At 35.5% G+C, this 16,472-nt stretch overlaps 1 protein-coding gene across 1 annotated transcript; it reads right to left on the reverse strand.

Annotated features, from left to right (window-relative positions):
- Window positions 1-1,551: 1,551 nt before the first annotated feature.
- Window positions 1,552-7,000, reverse strand: MEF14 (Phosphoglycerate mutase family protein). The gene is made up of 2 exons (XM_028068975.2): window positions 6,205-7,000; window positions 1,552-2,552 (listed from the first exon to the last, which is right to left on the reverse strand). The coding sequence occupies exons 1-2, from the start codon at window positions 6,778-6,780 to the stop codon at window positions 1,842-1,844; spliced, it is 1,287 nt and encodes a 428-aa protein (XP_027924776.1). The 5' UTR covers window positions 6,781-7,000; the 3' UTR covers window positions 1,552-1,841.
- Window positions 7,001-16,472: the final 9,472 nt, after the last annotated feature.

The following is a 16,472-nucleotide window of genomic DNA, read 5'->3' on the forward strand; positions in this document are numbered from 1 at the left end:
AGCAAACTTTTCAAGTTACCTAGAAAAACATTTGGAATCATTTGGGGCATGCATTTCTAATTATGATTTAATGTTCCATATTATTTAAGCTTCAAGTTCACAAACTTGTTTGCATTCCTATTGAATGTTATCATTTATAAAATTATATTTTTATTCACCTTAGATAAAGTTGAATGGAAAACTTTTTACTCCATTATAGTTGTTTCATCACACACACTAAAGGAAGATGGAGAACACATAGGTGTATCAACAACATATATTGATGTAAGTCACAAATATAATATGTTAGACTATCAAAAGAGTGGTGTCTCTTTAATACTTTTAATATTTAACTATCATTTTGTTTTAATTATAATAATAAAAATTTACTTGTGCATGTGAAAAAGACTATCAATCTACATCTATAACAAGAGTGTCTCCACTTGATGAATTACAACTTTGGTGTAAAGTTGCTAAAATTAATAAAGACAATATATATGAGCTTGGATTTGAGTCCGTCAAGGAGGTTGGAAATCACTCATATCAAAAATCTTCTTTATCATTAGTCCATGCTATAAGAGAAGACATTGAACAATTAAAAAACAAGGTAAAGGTAGTTGAAACTGAGAAAGATGATATTGATTAGAGAATTTTATTTAATGAGAGAGAAGTTCAATAAAACAACAAAATGTTGCAAATGTTGATGAACAAGATGGAATTCAACCTTGAATACGAAGTACAATTTATTTTGTAGATATTTACATTTGAACTTTATAGTTTATAACACTTTTAACAGTATCTTCGTCTAACAATTTTAACCTAGATATATTAAGCATATATTTTAATGGTTATCGTCAGTTAATATTATTTTGACTAACTTTCTAAAATTATAAAATACTTCAAAGTTACAAATATGTATAAATACATACAAGATATATTATCTTTTCTCAAAAATAAAAAAAAAGAAATATAATTTAAGAAACTACCAATTTCGTAACTGATATATCAATCACTAGATTTGTTTCAAATTTAGCCACAATAATCGATTAATGAATCAATCACAAATTTGATTATACAATCAATCATCAAATCGATCACATAATTAATCATTAAATCAATCATTAAATCAGTCTCAGATTCAATCACAATAGGTTACAAAATTAGACATATGAATCAATCACAAATTTAATCATACAATCAATCATCAAATCAATCAATTATCAAATCGATCACATAATTAATCACTAAATCAATCATTAAATTAATCACATAATCAGTCACAGATTCACTCACAATAAGTTACAAAATTAGCAATCACATAATCAGTCACAGATTCACTCACAATAGGTTACAAAATTAGCCATTGAATCAATGTCACAAACATTACTGAGTAATAGTTTGGTGACTACTTTTTGATTTTTCTTGTAGTGTGTTGCTTCCCTACTCCTGTTTTCCTACTGCTATGTAATTAATCATAGTCAAGCACAACACCAACCCATTGTGGTCCAATTCGCACACAAAGATCGTCCAAGTATAATTATGGACCAAAATGTAACCGTCATATCTTCAGAATTAACAATTAAAAACTAAATCTTTAAAGCCATTGATCCGAAATAAATATATCTTTTAAGTACAGGGAAATACATGACACGTAGATGTGTAACAACTTCAGTAATGCTACAAACCAAAAAGAATTACTACAACAATCCAATTCCGCTTTTGGAATAGATCAGTGCAGAAATAAATAAAGGTTGTTACAATAAAAGGCCTCAATTCTTGTGAATCAGTAGATATCGACAACCAAGCTACATTTATATCCAAGCCAATGCCAAAATCAGATCCTTTAAGTACAGCTTCTCTAACTAGAGAAGCCTAAGATGTGCCGTATCATTCAGCCTTTTTATCTGCCAACCAGTTCTCAGAGAATGCTGCAAGACAGTCACCGATGAGTCTTCTATGCAAAACTTATGTGACATCAGAGGGCTACATCCAAGAAGACCAGTCAGGAGACACTTAATTGGCACAGAATGAGTAAATAGTCCTATACAAGCCACAGTAGGTGAAAAGCTGCTGAAGCCAGAATTATGCAGAGAACTTTGGTGGTTTGCATTACCAGAAGAAATTTCTTCTTCAATTACATCACCAGTGTTTGTGACAAATTGTAGCCTGCTCTTACCAGACTTTTTCCTGGAGAACGCAGGCCGATGCCTGCTGAGCAAATCCCATTGGTTAGGAGCGAGAGAAGGTCCATCTTGGTCGTGAATTGAGTTTGTGAGAAGAGCGTGGGAGTTGTGCTGTGCAAATGCATGGTTGTCATTTTGATGTGATGATAAATCTAACCTTAATTTTTCATGTAATCCCAGGACAGTTCCATTTAAGAAGTTAATCATCCGGAATTCTACTTGCCTAAGTGATTCACCAGAAGGTGCAGTAAAATCCGGCTGGGACCTGTCAATTAAGGCCTGAATTTCAGGGGTGTATATTTCTGATCGAAGGCAACCTTCCCAATTCCCTTGACTAATCTCTGTAAGTGCATCCGAGGATTGAATTTGTTCCTCTGAAAAACTGACTTCCTGTTCATTGGAATTTTAAAGATTAAGATTTGAAGCACAATATTCTGGAATGCAGCAAGTCCTTTTCTCATTTGCAGTGATCAGCAATTAGAGAAATGAAATTTCTAAAGACACATGAAGTTCAATGTAAAATAATCATGCCATTACTGCAGACTTTAGAGTAAACTAGTTTCTGGTGTTTATTTTGTACATGCTTTCAAAACATTGAATACACTCAACCACGTCTTTCTGAACAACATTATTCAGTGTCTAGCATCAAAATCCATAGTATTATGAAGCTTTTACAGTTTACAGCTTTTCCATCTTGCTTTGCTAAACTGAGAATTTTCTATAACTTTTAGTCATACAAATCAGCATACAACAAGCAGAGCAATAGTCAGTTCTGGTAGCTTTGGCTTTTGCCCCATCTCCTTCACAATTTCATAGATATGTTATGTAATCTCACATTTATTCACCTAACATCCATGTTTTCAGTAAATTGCAAGTGAAAATATTCAGCATTGGTTCTTTACAGTTATGCAAATGAAATAAATTTTATTCTTTAACGTCAAAGTTGATGGCAAGAAAATGACAGGACCAATTTAATGTTACACAAGTCGAAAGACTAATTTGGTGCATATATGAATAGAGGACCAAAATTACGTCACATGTATCCTTGAAGGATCAAAACAGATATTTACTGGTTTAAAAATGAGCTAGCAGGATACAGTGTGTGTAGAATCTTAAAAAACCTTACATCTTAGTAAGAAGTGTCTGGCTATAGCATATTTTTCAAAAGCTTGTTATAACCTGAACTAAATTTAAAATAAAATTGTTTATTAAAAAGTCTAGTTCATAATTGACTTTTCCAATCTAAATTTATGCCGACTCTTTCCTTTCCAGTGCCTCTCCTTCTTCGGCTAGGTTTAAAGGCTGTTAAAGGATGAGAAAAATTGACAGCAACCACCTTATCCACCCAAGACTTGATATAAGCTGACAACCACAAAATTTTACAACTCTATATAGAAATTCAATATTAGAATCAGTTTTGAAGTAATTATGAAGTAAACTACACTTAACCTTGACCTGTAATTTGTTTTATATGCATAGGTGTTTTTCTTTGATATCATTTAAAACTAGTTATCAATGTTGCAAGATATACAGTCAGCTAAGATCTGGAAAATAACACAAGTTACCCGACTTTCTTCCATGTATTTTATCTCAGATTTAATGTATGACATCATCCACTAATTTCATAATTGAACAAAATATTAGATCAAGATATTTTTTGAACAGAAAGAATTGGAAAGAAATAGATCTCTTGCAATTTTAGTTGTCTACTGTTTTATGCCCTGCTAATTTAAGATTACAATAGAAGTGGATGTATCCTCCTGATAACAGCTTAAGTAAGTTTTCTACTCTAAATTTAAAGAATTGACTTTTATGCCAAATTTAATTTAGAAGGGAAATGATTTGAAGTTAATATAATTCTCTAAAATATTAGAAGAGAAAACCAACTTAAGCTGTGATCAGATAATATACATCCACCTCTCCTGTAATCTTAAGAGTGGCATGGCCCCTCATAGCATAGTAACCATAACAACAATCTAAATAACACATGGTATATTGATATGTAACCCATCCATCAGAGACATCAATTCGGTATAAGATGTCCTAAAACGGTCCCACATATTATTTTACTAAAATAATAAGCAAACACAAGCTACGACATATATACAAAAGAATCAGATCGCACATTTCCAATTTAACTAAAATAAGGTTTATAAATCCAACCCCATATCCATATGTTCAGCTTTCACATTTACCCTCAACCATTAAGGGAAGTGTTATCTATATCGAATAACAGAAAATATCGAAGACCATAAAATCCTTTATGAGAATATATCAAAAGTCATAACAGGTTATGGTGAAATCATTGTGTACAAAAATAAAATAATATATATATATATATATATATATATAATTTAAAACATCTAGAAATATAAATAACTAATAATAATATCATGTCTAAGAAATTAAAAATAACAATAAAATCGAATCAAAATACCAAAATTTCAAGTTCAAAACTTAAAATACAACAAAACATAATGTAGGAGCTGGTTAAAACAAGATGTAGCAGTTTGTTGGTTCAATGTAGGTAGGGTGAGCATCAACCGAAATGGCGGTATCAGCAACAACGTAAGCGGAAATGGCAGCATGAATGGCAGTGTCAGCAGAAGCAGCGCTAGCAACCTTGTCACCAGCAGGCGGTGTCACTAGTAGCGGCAACGACAAAGATAACACGATAAGAAAGGAGACCGTTGGTTTAATGTGGCTAGGCTGAACTAGGTCAATATTTTGTTCTAATGTTTGGTTTGGGCCCGTTGTTTCGCCCAACTTAATTGCCTCGGGTCGGATTCATATTGGAGTTGATAGAGTCTAATATCCCATTGGAGTTTGATATAGTGATCAAGATTTCCTAGATGTTGTAAGTTTGTAGTGCAAGTTATTTGTACAGTTTTTTTATAGTGGAACCAACTTTTTAAGCTTGAAAAACTAAGACTAGATGTAAGATTTGTAGATCTGAACCAGTATCAATCTTTTTGTGTTTTCCTGTTCCTACTCTATGTTCTTTAATTGTATAGCTATCAATCTTGATTCTCAAATGTAATTGCATTCTGGTTTTCTGAACTCAAAGTGTCTTAAAATATTTAAAGATAGAGAATCTTTTGAAAAAAAAAGTTTTAAAACCAATTCACTCCCTCTTGGTTTAACAATGTCATTCTCTCTTTTTCTTACAAACACTGCACAGACATGAAATGACACACCACACAAACAACACAATGTACATACAAAAAGCATTAATAAAGCCTTGTGTCTAGCAAGGTCAGCCACATGAATGCACCATACAAGCAGGCTCCGTTATGATACAATGTATACAACTAGTACAAAATCAACATTAAACACAATTCCATATCAAAAGAAACAATGCTCTAAAAGCAAACATGAGTCAGTATTCTTGTAGACATAGTAAAATGCTATAGTTTGTCTAATTACTAGAATATTCTCATCCATCTTACAAAAGCTTAAAAAACATAAAATGCATTTAGAAGCATTCAGAATACATGGCAAGAGGACATCTAGAACAAACATACATAAAAACAAATATTTTGAAATGTAAATGATCCTTGCACTGGCAAACTATCATACCCATTCAAACTAAATATTCTCGTTTATCTTTCTACAAAAGCTTCAGCAACATAAAATGCAGTTAGAAGTATTCAGAATACATGGAAAGAGCACATGCGGAACACATCCTTGCACTTGTAAGCAATCGAGCACATTCATACCAAGTATTCTAATTTACCCTTTAACAAATGCTTACAAAATATAAAATGCAATTAGAAGTATTCAAAATATATGGCAAGAACACATGTTTGACACACATAAACACTACTACTATTTCAAAATGTAAGTTATCCTTGAACTTGCAAAAACAACCAAACACATTCAAACTAAGTATTCTCACTAATAGCCATCTACAGAAGCTTAGAAAACATAAAATGCAGTTAGAACATTAAAAATACACGGCAAGAACGCACGTGGAACATTCAAAATGTAAGTGATCGTTGCACTTCCACAAAATTGAGCGAATTCACACCGAGTAAAGTACCTTTGACACTGAAACCGCCGTGGACCGCGCCCGATCAAGCGGCGACGAATACACAGCGCTGAACCGAACCCCCTGCGACTTGAGGAACACGGCCAGAGCCCTGGCCTGGCGCATTCCATTGGCGGTAAGCGCGGCGGCAGGGCAGCGACCGCCGACCAAGTCCGGAGCCAAATTTAACTCGCACTCGCCGTGGCTGATTAGGAAAACCTCCGTCACAGCCTCGTCATACGGCACCATCCCGTTCGCGGAGAAGCTCCGCGAGAGTGCAGGCGGCGACAGCAGCGGCGGTTGCGGCCCGAGGACGTTGTAAGGATCCCAGACCTTGATCGAGGGACCGAGGCGCGGCGTCCCGAGCGACGAGAGCTGCGGTGAGAGCGGCGACGCGGAGGCGTGGCACGGCAGCATCTCCGGCTCCTGTTCGAGAACCTTCTTCACCATGTGGTTCCCCAATTGGGTCCGGCCCAACAGAGGCCCGTTGAGGTTCCTCTCATCCTCTTCCTCTTCCTCCTCTTGCTCTTCTTCTTCCTCCTCTTCTTCGCTATCTTCCTCAACTTGCAGTGACTGGCTCGCGCCCATTTTCAGTGGGTGCGTCGGATCGCGCAAGATGGGGGTTTTATCGCTCAGATTTGAAGCGCATCAGTGAGGAGGGGAAATGAATGAAAATCGGTCGAGAATGGTGAATGAATGGAAATGAAAAGAAGTAGATCTCGCTGAGTGTGGTTTTTCGATCTTCATTGGATGTGGGTTTTCATGGCTTCGTGGTTCTTCGTAGCTAAAATCTAATCTACCGTGTCAGATGAAAATATATATATATACACAGTATATATGTATGTATACTACGAAGACGAAGCCAATGCATTCACTAATAACAACGTATTTGTCTTACCCAGTTATCCATTTTTTTACTACCCTATATCCTTTTTACTTATTACATGTTTTAAAAGAAATTATTTTATTATTTCTGTCTTTATTTATCCTTTTTAACTGCATAAGAAAAATAAATTAGAATGCATTTAATTAAATTTTAGGTAACTACTTTAACATTATAAATGTGTAAATTGTTATAGATGGATATAATGAATTATAAATGTTTAAGTTATTAAAAAAATTTTACGTGAGCTATGATTTTCGTCCTTATAAAATTATGGATATTTGTTTTTTAAGGATAAAATTTTAATATTTTTGTTCTGGATAAATTTTTAATATTCTTTTTTGTCTTTCAAAATTATAAATGGGTTTAGTTAAATAACTTTGTACTATGAAAACATGATATCATCTTAATTATCCAACTCGAGATGATGTCGGTCTACTCGAACAACATGATATCATGTTGGTCAGGGGCATAACATCCATGGTAAATGATTAAATTAAGATGATGATTAAAAACACATTAATATGATATTAGGCAAGTTAATTAAGGTGATTAACCACGTGGACCTACGTCAAGCTAAAAGTCCATAAACACATTACATAGTACATGTAAATTAATTATGTTTCATTATAACAACATTTATTACCATATAACACACTCGACTGAATTGAGTGTCGGGATATGAAGTTGGAGGTTGGAGTACACTTGAAGAGTTGTCTACTATGGGGACAACATATATTATGTGAAGAAAGGTTGTATGGTGTCTATGAGGAGCAAGATGGTTAGAGCTAAGGAGAGAGACCAAGCTTCAATAGAGATGGACATGTTATTGGAAATGTAGTAAGAACTCAATATATCCATCTTGCTGAAAATATCTCCTATTGTTTATCAAACTTGTGAATCTGAAATATGGCACAGAAAGTCCACATAAGATAACAAACATACATAAATACACATACTTCTCATATCACTAATATGGTTTGTCATATCAGAATTTGGTTTATTAATTTTCTCTTCTAATTCCTTAATTTGACATATGTTAGCTTTTCAATTCCTTACTTTTCTTACTTTTTCTCCCCATTTGGATTCATCAAATAGTATTAAAGTAGACAAGAATGAGAATAATAGCTAAATTTCATTAATGAAAACCACGATACAAGGAATCAACCAACAATAGAAAAGAAAAAAAAAAATTGTTGCAATCAACACACTAATATTAAAAACAACCAACTGAAATATTGAAAAAACTCATAAAACAGAAATGCAACACCAAAGATGCAATGCATGATGTTGAAAGCCAACCCAATTAAGGATCCTGATTATTGTCTCTATTGTGGAATGAGGTCAATTGATCATGAATTCCATGAATTTGATCATCCAACTCATAGAACCTTTCATTGCAGAAATTGTGGTGTGCATCTTGAGACACGTTGATCTCGTCTAGTTGGTGAAGAACCAGACTCAAAGGGGAAATATGTAGGGCCTCTCTCTTCTAGAGGATTGTGTGGAACAATCTCCATTGGTTTAGTAGTAGGTTCATCAACATCCTCTTGATTAGCCCCACTTGGGCCAACTTCATGACCCTTTGCTCCACCAACTGTTGCTCCACCAATTCCTCATGCTATCCAAACATTTCGAACCTTAGCAAATACCATCTTATGTAGGTTGAGGCATGAGACATGTTTCAAAATACTAGTAGACTCCTCCAGCTCATCTTCCACATTAGCTCCAAAGTACTCTATGAACTTGGAGATCAAAACCACATATAGGAGCTTGAAGTCAGTGAGCCTTTTAGCTTTCATCATATGATCTTGAATATGAAATATCTAGTCAACTTGCACATTATTTTGAATGCAGTACATCAACATGAGATCTCTTTCATTCAAAGTGGAATGATTGCTTCCATGAGGTGCAATAAGTTTAGTGACACTCATTCCACCTTGAGTCCTCCAACATGAAAAGTTATGATTTCTCCACCAACCCTTCTTAGACACTACCCATAGTACTACACTTTGTTGAACTCCTCCACTGAACCCATTACCCCCTTTTTCACTTGCACTCTTCTTTGTCTTAGACCAATCGTGTTCTTCCAAGCCTTTTTGGATATCTCCATATTCATACCCTTCACGCAAGATATAAGAACACCATTGTTGAATTGTGGGTTAGTGAAAACTCACAAGGAAGGATTTGAGTCTTTGATGCTTGAGTTGTTGGTGTAGGCCTTTAATGTTCTCAGTTCCAAGCTAGGAGAAACGAAACATCTTAAGGATGTTAATCTGCTTTCTTGTCATCTATATTAAGGAAACTTGGATCTTTTCTTAATTGCCATTAAACTAATGTTCATTGTTTGGAGAGTTAGGGGTAGGAGGAGTGGAATGTTCCTCTTCAAACTAAATACGACGTTGTGGACGTCTAGGCATACTCACCTTAGGTTTGGAGTTTGCTAAGAGAGATGAATGTAGATACAGATTTGCAAATGCAGTATTTATAGAGGAACACATTGAATGCAAAATCAACTAGTCAAATTGTGCAGTATTAGTGTATTTAATTTTGTTTATGTAATCACAACAAATTAAATGCAATAGATTATCTGTATCAAAATTAAAGCATTATACTTCCAATGAGTTTTCATGAGTGGATCAATCAATTCAGATCATGTATGCATGCACATTGGAATCACGCAACATATATGCTTTATGGTCAATGCAATCTGAAAAGTAACAAATAAATGATGCAATAGCTCTTACAAACAGACTGTACTATTGGATCTGTTTTAAGCAAATATTTGTTGTTTATGTGAAATAAACACATAGATTTTTAAAATCAACAGGTTAAGAGTTTATTAGATCATAGCTTCCTGCACACAATATTTGTTTAAGTGAAATCAACACAGTTATAAAATCAACAGGTTAAAAATGTGTAAGATTATTTCCTGCACACAGTAACTTTTTAAGTGAAATTAACACATAAAATTGTAAAATCAACAGGTCTCAAAATATGTAAGATTATACTTTCTGCACAAAAATAGCTATTTAATTGAAATTAACACATAAAATTGTAAAATCAACAGGCTAACTATGTTAGATCACATTTCATGCACACCAATATCCAACTGCTATATATTCAACCTCAACTGTAGAGAGTGCCACATATGCTTGCTTCTTGTTGTTCTATGATATCAAACTCGAGCCAAGTAGGTGAAAAATTCCACTTGTGCTTTTCCTATCCAATTTGCAACCTGCAAAGTCAGAATCTAAATATCCACTTAGACTAATCTTAGAGTTACCTAGATACCACATTCCAACACTAATTGTCTATTTCAGATACTTGAGAATCCTCTTTGTAGCTTTATAGTGTGATTCCTTTGGATTGGATTGAAATCTTGCAAACATACACACACTAAATTAGATATCTGGCTTACTTGCAATTAGATAGAGCAAAGAACCAATTAGTGCTTTGTATTTGGTGGAATCAACTTGTTGCTCAGCCTCATCTGAATTCATATAGCATTTTGTAGCAATTGGAGTGGCAAGTTCTTTGCACAATTCTGCCTCAGCAATATCGCCTGGCACCGCTCCTAAGTCGCCAGGCGAAACACATTTCCAAACCGCCTGGTGGGGGACACGTACTGCCAAGCGCCAAGCGCCTCTCATCCCACTGCTACTATAGGTATCGCCTGGTGGGACTACCCTCACCACCAGGTGCTAGACGTACTAGTAGCTCTCTGGATTTAGAGATATCGCTTGGCGATCAAATCCTACCGCCAGGCGCCACATCAGTAACTTATTTTACTGGTTTTTCGCAGATTACAGAACCAAGTTTCCCCCTCTATACTTCCACCAGGCTCCCCTGAATTGCCAACTAGATCATTAATACACGTTATTTAGTCCCATGGTTCCAAGTACTTCATATCAAGAACAAACCTTACTACCCCTTCCATATAGATCCTATTCACCCCTAATCCCCAATTCTCAAGTTGGCACATTAGAGTTCCTACTCTAGCCACCAAAGATCCTTGATTCATTCTAAATTCCATATGTATATCGCTAATTTCCTAATAACAGTCCTACCAATAACGATTCTATAATTCACATATCAACTACTAACCACTAAGGAATACTTGCATACCAATTCCATTTGAACCTTTTTCTAAGACCCTCAACATACTAATTTCTTTTGTAACTCATATATAGTCTGGTATCCTACACATGATATTAACCATTTTCTAGTCATAATGCTCAAAATAATAACCGAACTTTAAATTCAGTTCTCCTTCTTACTTCTAAATACTTTATCCACCCCTTCCTTCCTTGCTTAGGGTCACTTATTCCACGTTCATTAGTAATCCACCATGACAGAACCCCCAAACTCACAGTGCACCTAACGACCACACAGTACCAATCTGTACTGTGTTGGCGCTTGGTGGCACGGGTCTTACCGTCAAGCGGTGCATACATTTCTGGGTGAAACCCAGAAATTTCTCTACACCCGTGAAGTCCCCCCAAAAATGCCAATTTCATTTCTCTGCCTATTTCATTAACATTGCACTTAATCTTACTTACAGTTATACGAATACTCAACATAAGCCATATCTAGTGCAATTCAGATATTAATTACCTCATAGATCAACAACCCCAATTTCCAACCTTAAAGTAAGTGTTCATGGCAATTTCATCAAATTAACTCCAATTGACAGAAAAATTTCCAATTTTCTAGTGTCCAATAATCAATTCAAGTTAAGGTTCCCTTCCTTCCCGTTCAGAATCCACCCAGAACACACAAATCATCAAAATCGAGTCAATTTTGGCTCGCGTCGCCTGACAGGTGTTCGTCACCGCCAGGTCGTTCATTCAAAAACCCACAAACTAAGTGATAAGGGATGTGTCGCCTAGCGGCATGTTGCTTGCCGCCAGGCGGCTCCTCGCAGGAACCTAGAATACACACCAATTCAGATGAGTTGCCTGGCAGCTTTGAAGGCCTACCAAGCAGTTTCTGGAAATTTTCCAGAATTTCACAGTTTTCACAACTTAAGCAATATTAAATCATCCAGAATACATGCAATTCATACAATTAAACGATACAATTTAAAATGCACAGAGTTCAACTCCCCTGACCTGGATTCCTTGCTTTAAAATTGACACGTCTAGAGGTATTCCTTGATCAACAATGGCAACCCTTTTTTTCTTTCACGAACCACACTTACTCTCTCTCTGAACACAGTGATAGCTATCAATTTCCTCTCCTCACCTTGCTCAACAATGACACACTCAGAAACCTTTCTTATGCCCAAAATTGGTCTTTTAATGGTGTCTTAATGGTAGGTTAATGTTTCAAAACGAAAATTGGTTTAATGTTGATGGTAATTGCCATCCAAGGATCATTATGAGCTATTTTTCAGCCCCTCTTGGCTGCTCCTTGGCTAGCTAGGGTTCCTCTGCCCTTTCCCATTCATGCCAAAGAAAATTTTGGCAAAAAGAAAGTTTAATTTGGATTTACCAAGGTGCGAACCTATAACCATGCCAATGTCAAATCAATGCACAACCATTCAACCAATTCATATTTCGTGATAATTCCTATAATTCTAGGATTATATTATTACTCATTATGATCAAACATATTATTAAAATAATAATTAATTAATAACACATAAATGGTAAACATAAGACTTGAACCTAAGTCCCCTCACACAATCAAGTACTCTCAACCATTTGAGCTAGTACTTTTCCACGTCATAATAATCAACATTTAATTTCATAAATGCTCCTAATACCTGCATTTATTAATTATTTAATTAATTAAATTTAGCGGATCTTACATAGAGCACGTGCGAGAAATCTGCTACAGACCATACTCTGTAACGCCATGGTGAAGTTCCCAATACGAACATGGTTCATAACATCACAAGACTACCAAACTCGTCAGCTTAATGCTAAGGAGGCAATATATCTGGACCCATCCGTATGAGCCACCACTCGCACACTCACATCGGCAACAGTCGCCAACCCAAGCCACAACTCAAGAGTTCCTCGTGTTCATCCACCATCCCGAGCCACAACTCATGAGATGTCATTCCGAGCCACAACTCAAGGAATGCGACGTTCTTAACCCCTATCCTAAGCCACAACTCAAGGGATACGTTCCGAGCCACAACTCAAGAAACACCACCAAGCCGACCTTCGAGATATCACCAAAGTCTCGTAAACCACACACAATCCAAAGCAAGAAAAACACAAGCCTTGCCTCTGCATTATCGCTTGGCGCTGCTCTGAGGCTACCAGGCGAAACTCGCTTCCAGACCGCCTGTGGGGGACACGTGCCACCAAGCGTCAAGTGTCTCGGTTTCCTCTGTCTACAGGTATCGCCTGGCAGGACAAGCCCCATCGCCAAGCGCCACTCACTTCCAAGCCCATTGTGATCGTAGTTATCGCCTAGCGGCAATACACCATTGCCAAGCGCTACACCAGTACTTGCACAATACTGGTTTTTTTTTTGTTAGGCACTGCAGACCCCTTTTCCATTTGTTTCCCAATCATTGCAAACATACTTAATCTCTAACTTAGGTATTTCCATCATGCTATGTGACTCATATACCACAAATGCATCATTTTCCACTTGATTAATAGATGCACTTTATCTTTATATATATCAACTCTCTAAGTCAAGTATTCCATTACACTATAGGATCCATATTCACCACCACCATATTACCGTCTAGTCTTGCACAGTGCAATTAGACCCTTTCCAATAGGAATCTTTTCCACGTAAAAACCTTATCATATAATAAATCTATATCGCATATCCCACTAGTGCATCTTCATTTAGTGCTTCCAGATCCTAATTGTACTATAACTTTCAATTCCAGGAATGCTTTTGTTTAATAAAACTCCCTATGTACTGTTATTATGATAATGATGTTTCCCCGTCCCCATTAACATTCAAATTAATGTATGCTAACATGTTATGTATATAATCACCCTAAACCTCTATCTAGTCAATTTCTCAATTCCACTTTCAACATTAATCTAATTTCCCAGAATTACAAACCCATCACTTCTCCTCACAGCCATGCAAAAATCACCTTTTCTACACTGGTGCCTGGCGGCACCTAGCCTACCGCCAAGTAGTGCATTAGTCCTAAGAAACCTAGAATTCTACCATGTACCTGTGAGAAACCCCAAAGTCCTATTCCAAGTAGTTTCTCTTATTTTCCACTCTATACACTTCATGCATATGCAATTAATTACTTTATTATATTAGAATTTCCAACACCTATAATTGTATTACTCTTGATTACACAATCTGTTTCATAACATAAATTCCCCAAATATTCAACCCTAATTCTTACATATATTAATCTCCATTGAAAAACAAAAATTCAGGTTATCACTACACACTTTATCTAATTACCGAACATCCCATATTACAGAGACTCCCATGAGTCCCTCAAATTCTCAGAAACCAAATAACAACCAAAACACAACAACCCTGCATACGTTGGCTGGCGACAATTCTTCGCTGCTAGGCAGTTCAAGTGGAAATCCAGAACCTGGGTTTGACATATGCATCCCCTGGCAGCCTTGAATGCCCGCCAGTCGGTTTTTGGAAATTTTCCAGAAACCCATGAACTCGAGATATGTCCAACTACAAATGATGCACAATTTATTTCATAAACATACAATTCAGCTCTCCTTCTCACTCAGTTAGCACAATGCACACTCTAATTTTCTCTCCTCATAGTGCTCTACAATGGCAGACTTAGAAAAACTCTACTTCTCACCTCTAGTTGGCCTTTTAATTAGGTCTTAATGGTGGTTAATGGCCAAAAACGAAAATATGGTTTAATGGTGATTGTAATTGCCATTCAAGGACCATTATGAGTTGTTTTTCAGCCCCTCTTGGCTGCTCCCTTGTCAGCTAGGGTTTCTCTACCCTTTCACATTCATGCCAAAGAGAATTTTTGCAAAAAAGAAAGTTTAATTTAAATCTACCAAGGTTTGAACCCATAACCATGCCAATGTAAATTAATGCATAACCATTCAACCAATTCATGTTTCTTAATAATTCCTAAAATTCTAGGATTTTATTATTACTCATCATGATCAATTATATTATTAAAATAATGCATAATTAAAATAACACACAATTTAACATACATGGGACTCGAACCTAAGTCCTCTCACATAATCAAGTACTCTTGACCATTTGAGCTAGTACTTTTTCACATCATATCAATCAACATTTAATGTCATAAAGGCTCCCAGTGTCTGCATTTATAAATTAATTATTTATTTAATGAATTAACTTTAGCAGGTCTTACATTCCCTCCACCTTATATAATTTTCGTCCTCGAAAATTGGACTTACCAGGAAATAGGTGAGGATACGACTGGTGATACAAAAGAAAAATGTTCACAAAAGTTGCTAAGCTTATGTCTAGTAGATACTCCCTTATAAATGTCACCAATGATGTTGTCCTTTGATAGCCCTTTAGGAGTAGTCCAATCCTTTGGTAAATTGTTGTGAACAGGAATTTCAGTTGATTGAATTTCCTTTTCAGTTGATTCATTTTTTTTTCTAACTTGCTTTCCTAGAATGACATCATCTTCATCTACATCAATTATACTTGATCTTGCAAATTTGAGTTAGATTCATCAAATACAACATGTACAAATTTTTCAACAATCATAACCTTTTTTTTATACACCATATATGCATGACTATTTGTAGCATAGCTAAGAAAGATTCCTTCATCTACTTTTTCATCAAACTTACAAAGTTTTTCTTCATCATTATTTAGAATGAAGCATTTTGAACCAAACACCTTTAGGTGAGTCAAAACAAGCCTTCTACCTTTGAAAAGCTCATTAGGGGTTTTCTTCAAAGAAGACTAATCAACACACAATTTAAAACATAACTAGTTGTGTTGACTACATCAGCCTAAAAGAACCTTTTCATTTTCTAGGACATTGGAAAAAAATAAGTATCATTTTTGGATGCTAAAAAAATTGTCCATGTAAACCTAGAGAAATCATCTACTATGACCAATGCATAGAAGTTCCTACCAAGTCCCATGGTTCATGAATGTCCAAACAGGTCCATGTGAAACAATTCTAAAGGTCTTTCAATTGAAACACAATTTTGATGTTTGAAGAGACCTTAGTTTGTTTTCCCTTTTGGCATGCTTCACACACCTTATCTTTCTCAAACTTAAGTTTTGGTATTCCTTCAGCTTGTTATTTTCTACTCTACTTATTTAAATGTTGCATATAAATGAGACAAAGTCTTCTATAACATAACCATGTGCCATCTTCTTTTGTAAATATATGTTGTTAATTGATACATAATGCAGATCAATATATGTTGTTAACTCTTTAAAAAAAATTATTCCTATGCTTTTA

This window comes from Vigna unguiculata, chromosome 4 (genome assembly GCF_037176805.1).
Source record: "Vigna unguiculata cultivar grain cowpea cultivar isolate G323 ecotype 2 chromosome 4, ASM3717680v1, whole genome shotgun sequence".
Taxonomy (NCBI): domain Eukaryota; kingdom Viridiplantae; phylum Streptophyta; class Magnoliopsida; order Fabales; family Fabaceae; genus Vigna; species Vigna unguiculata.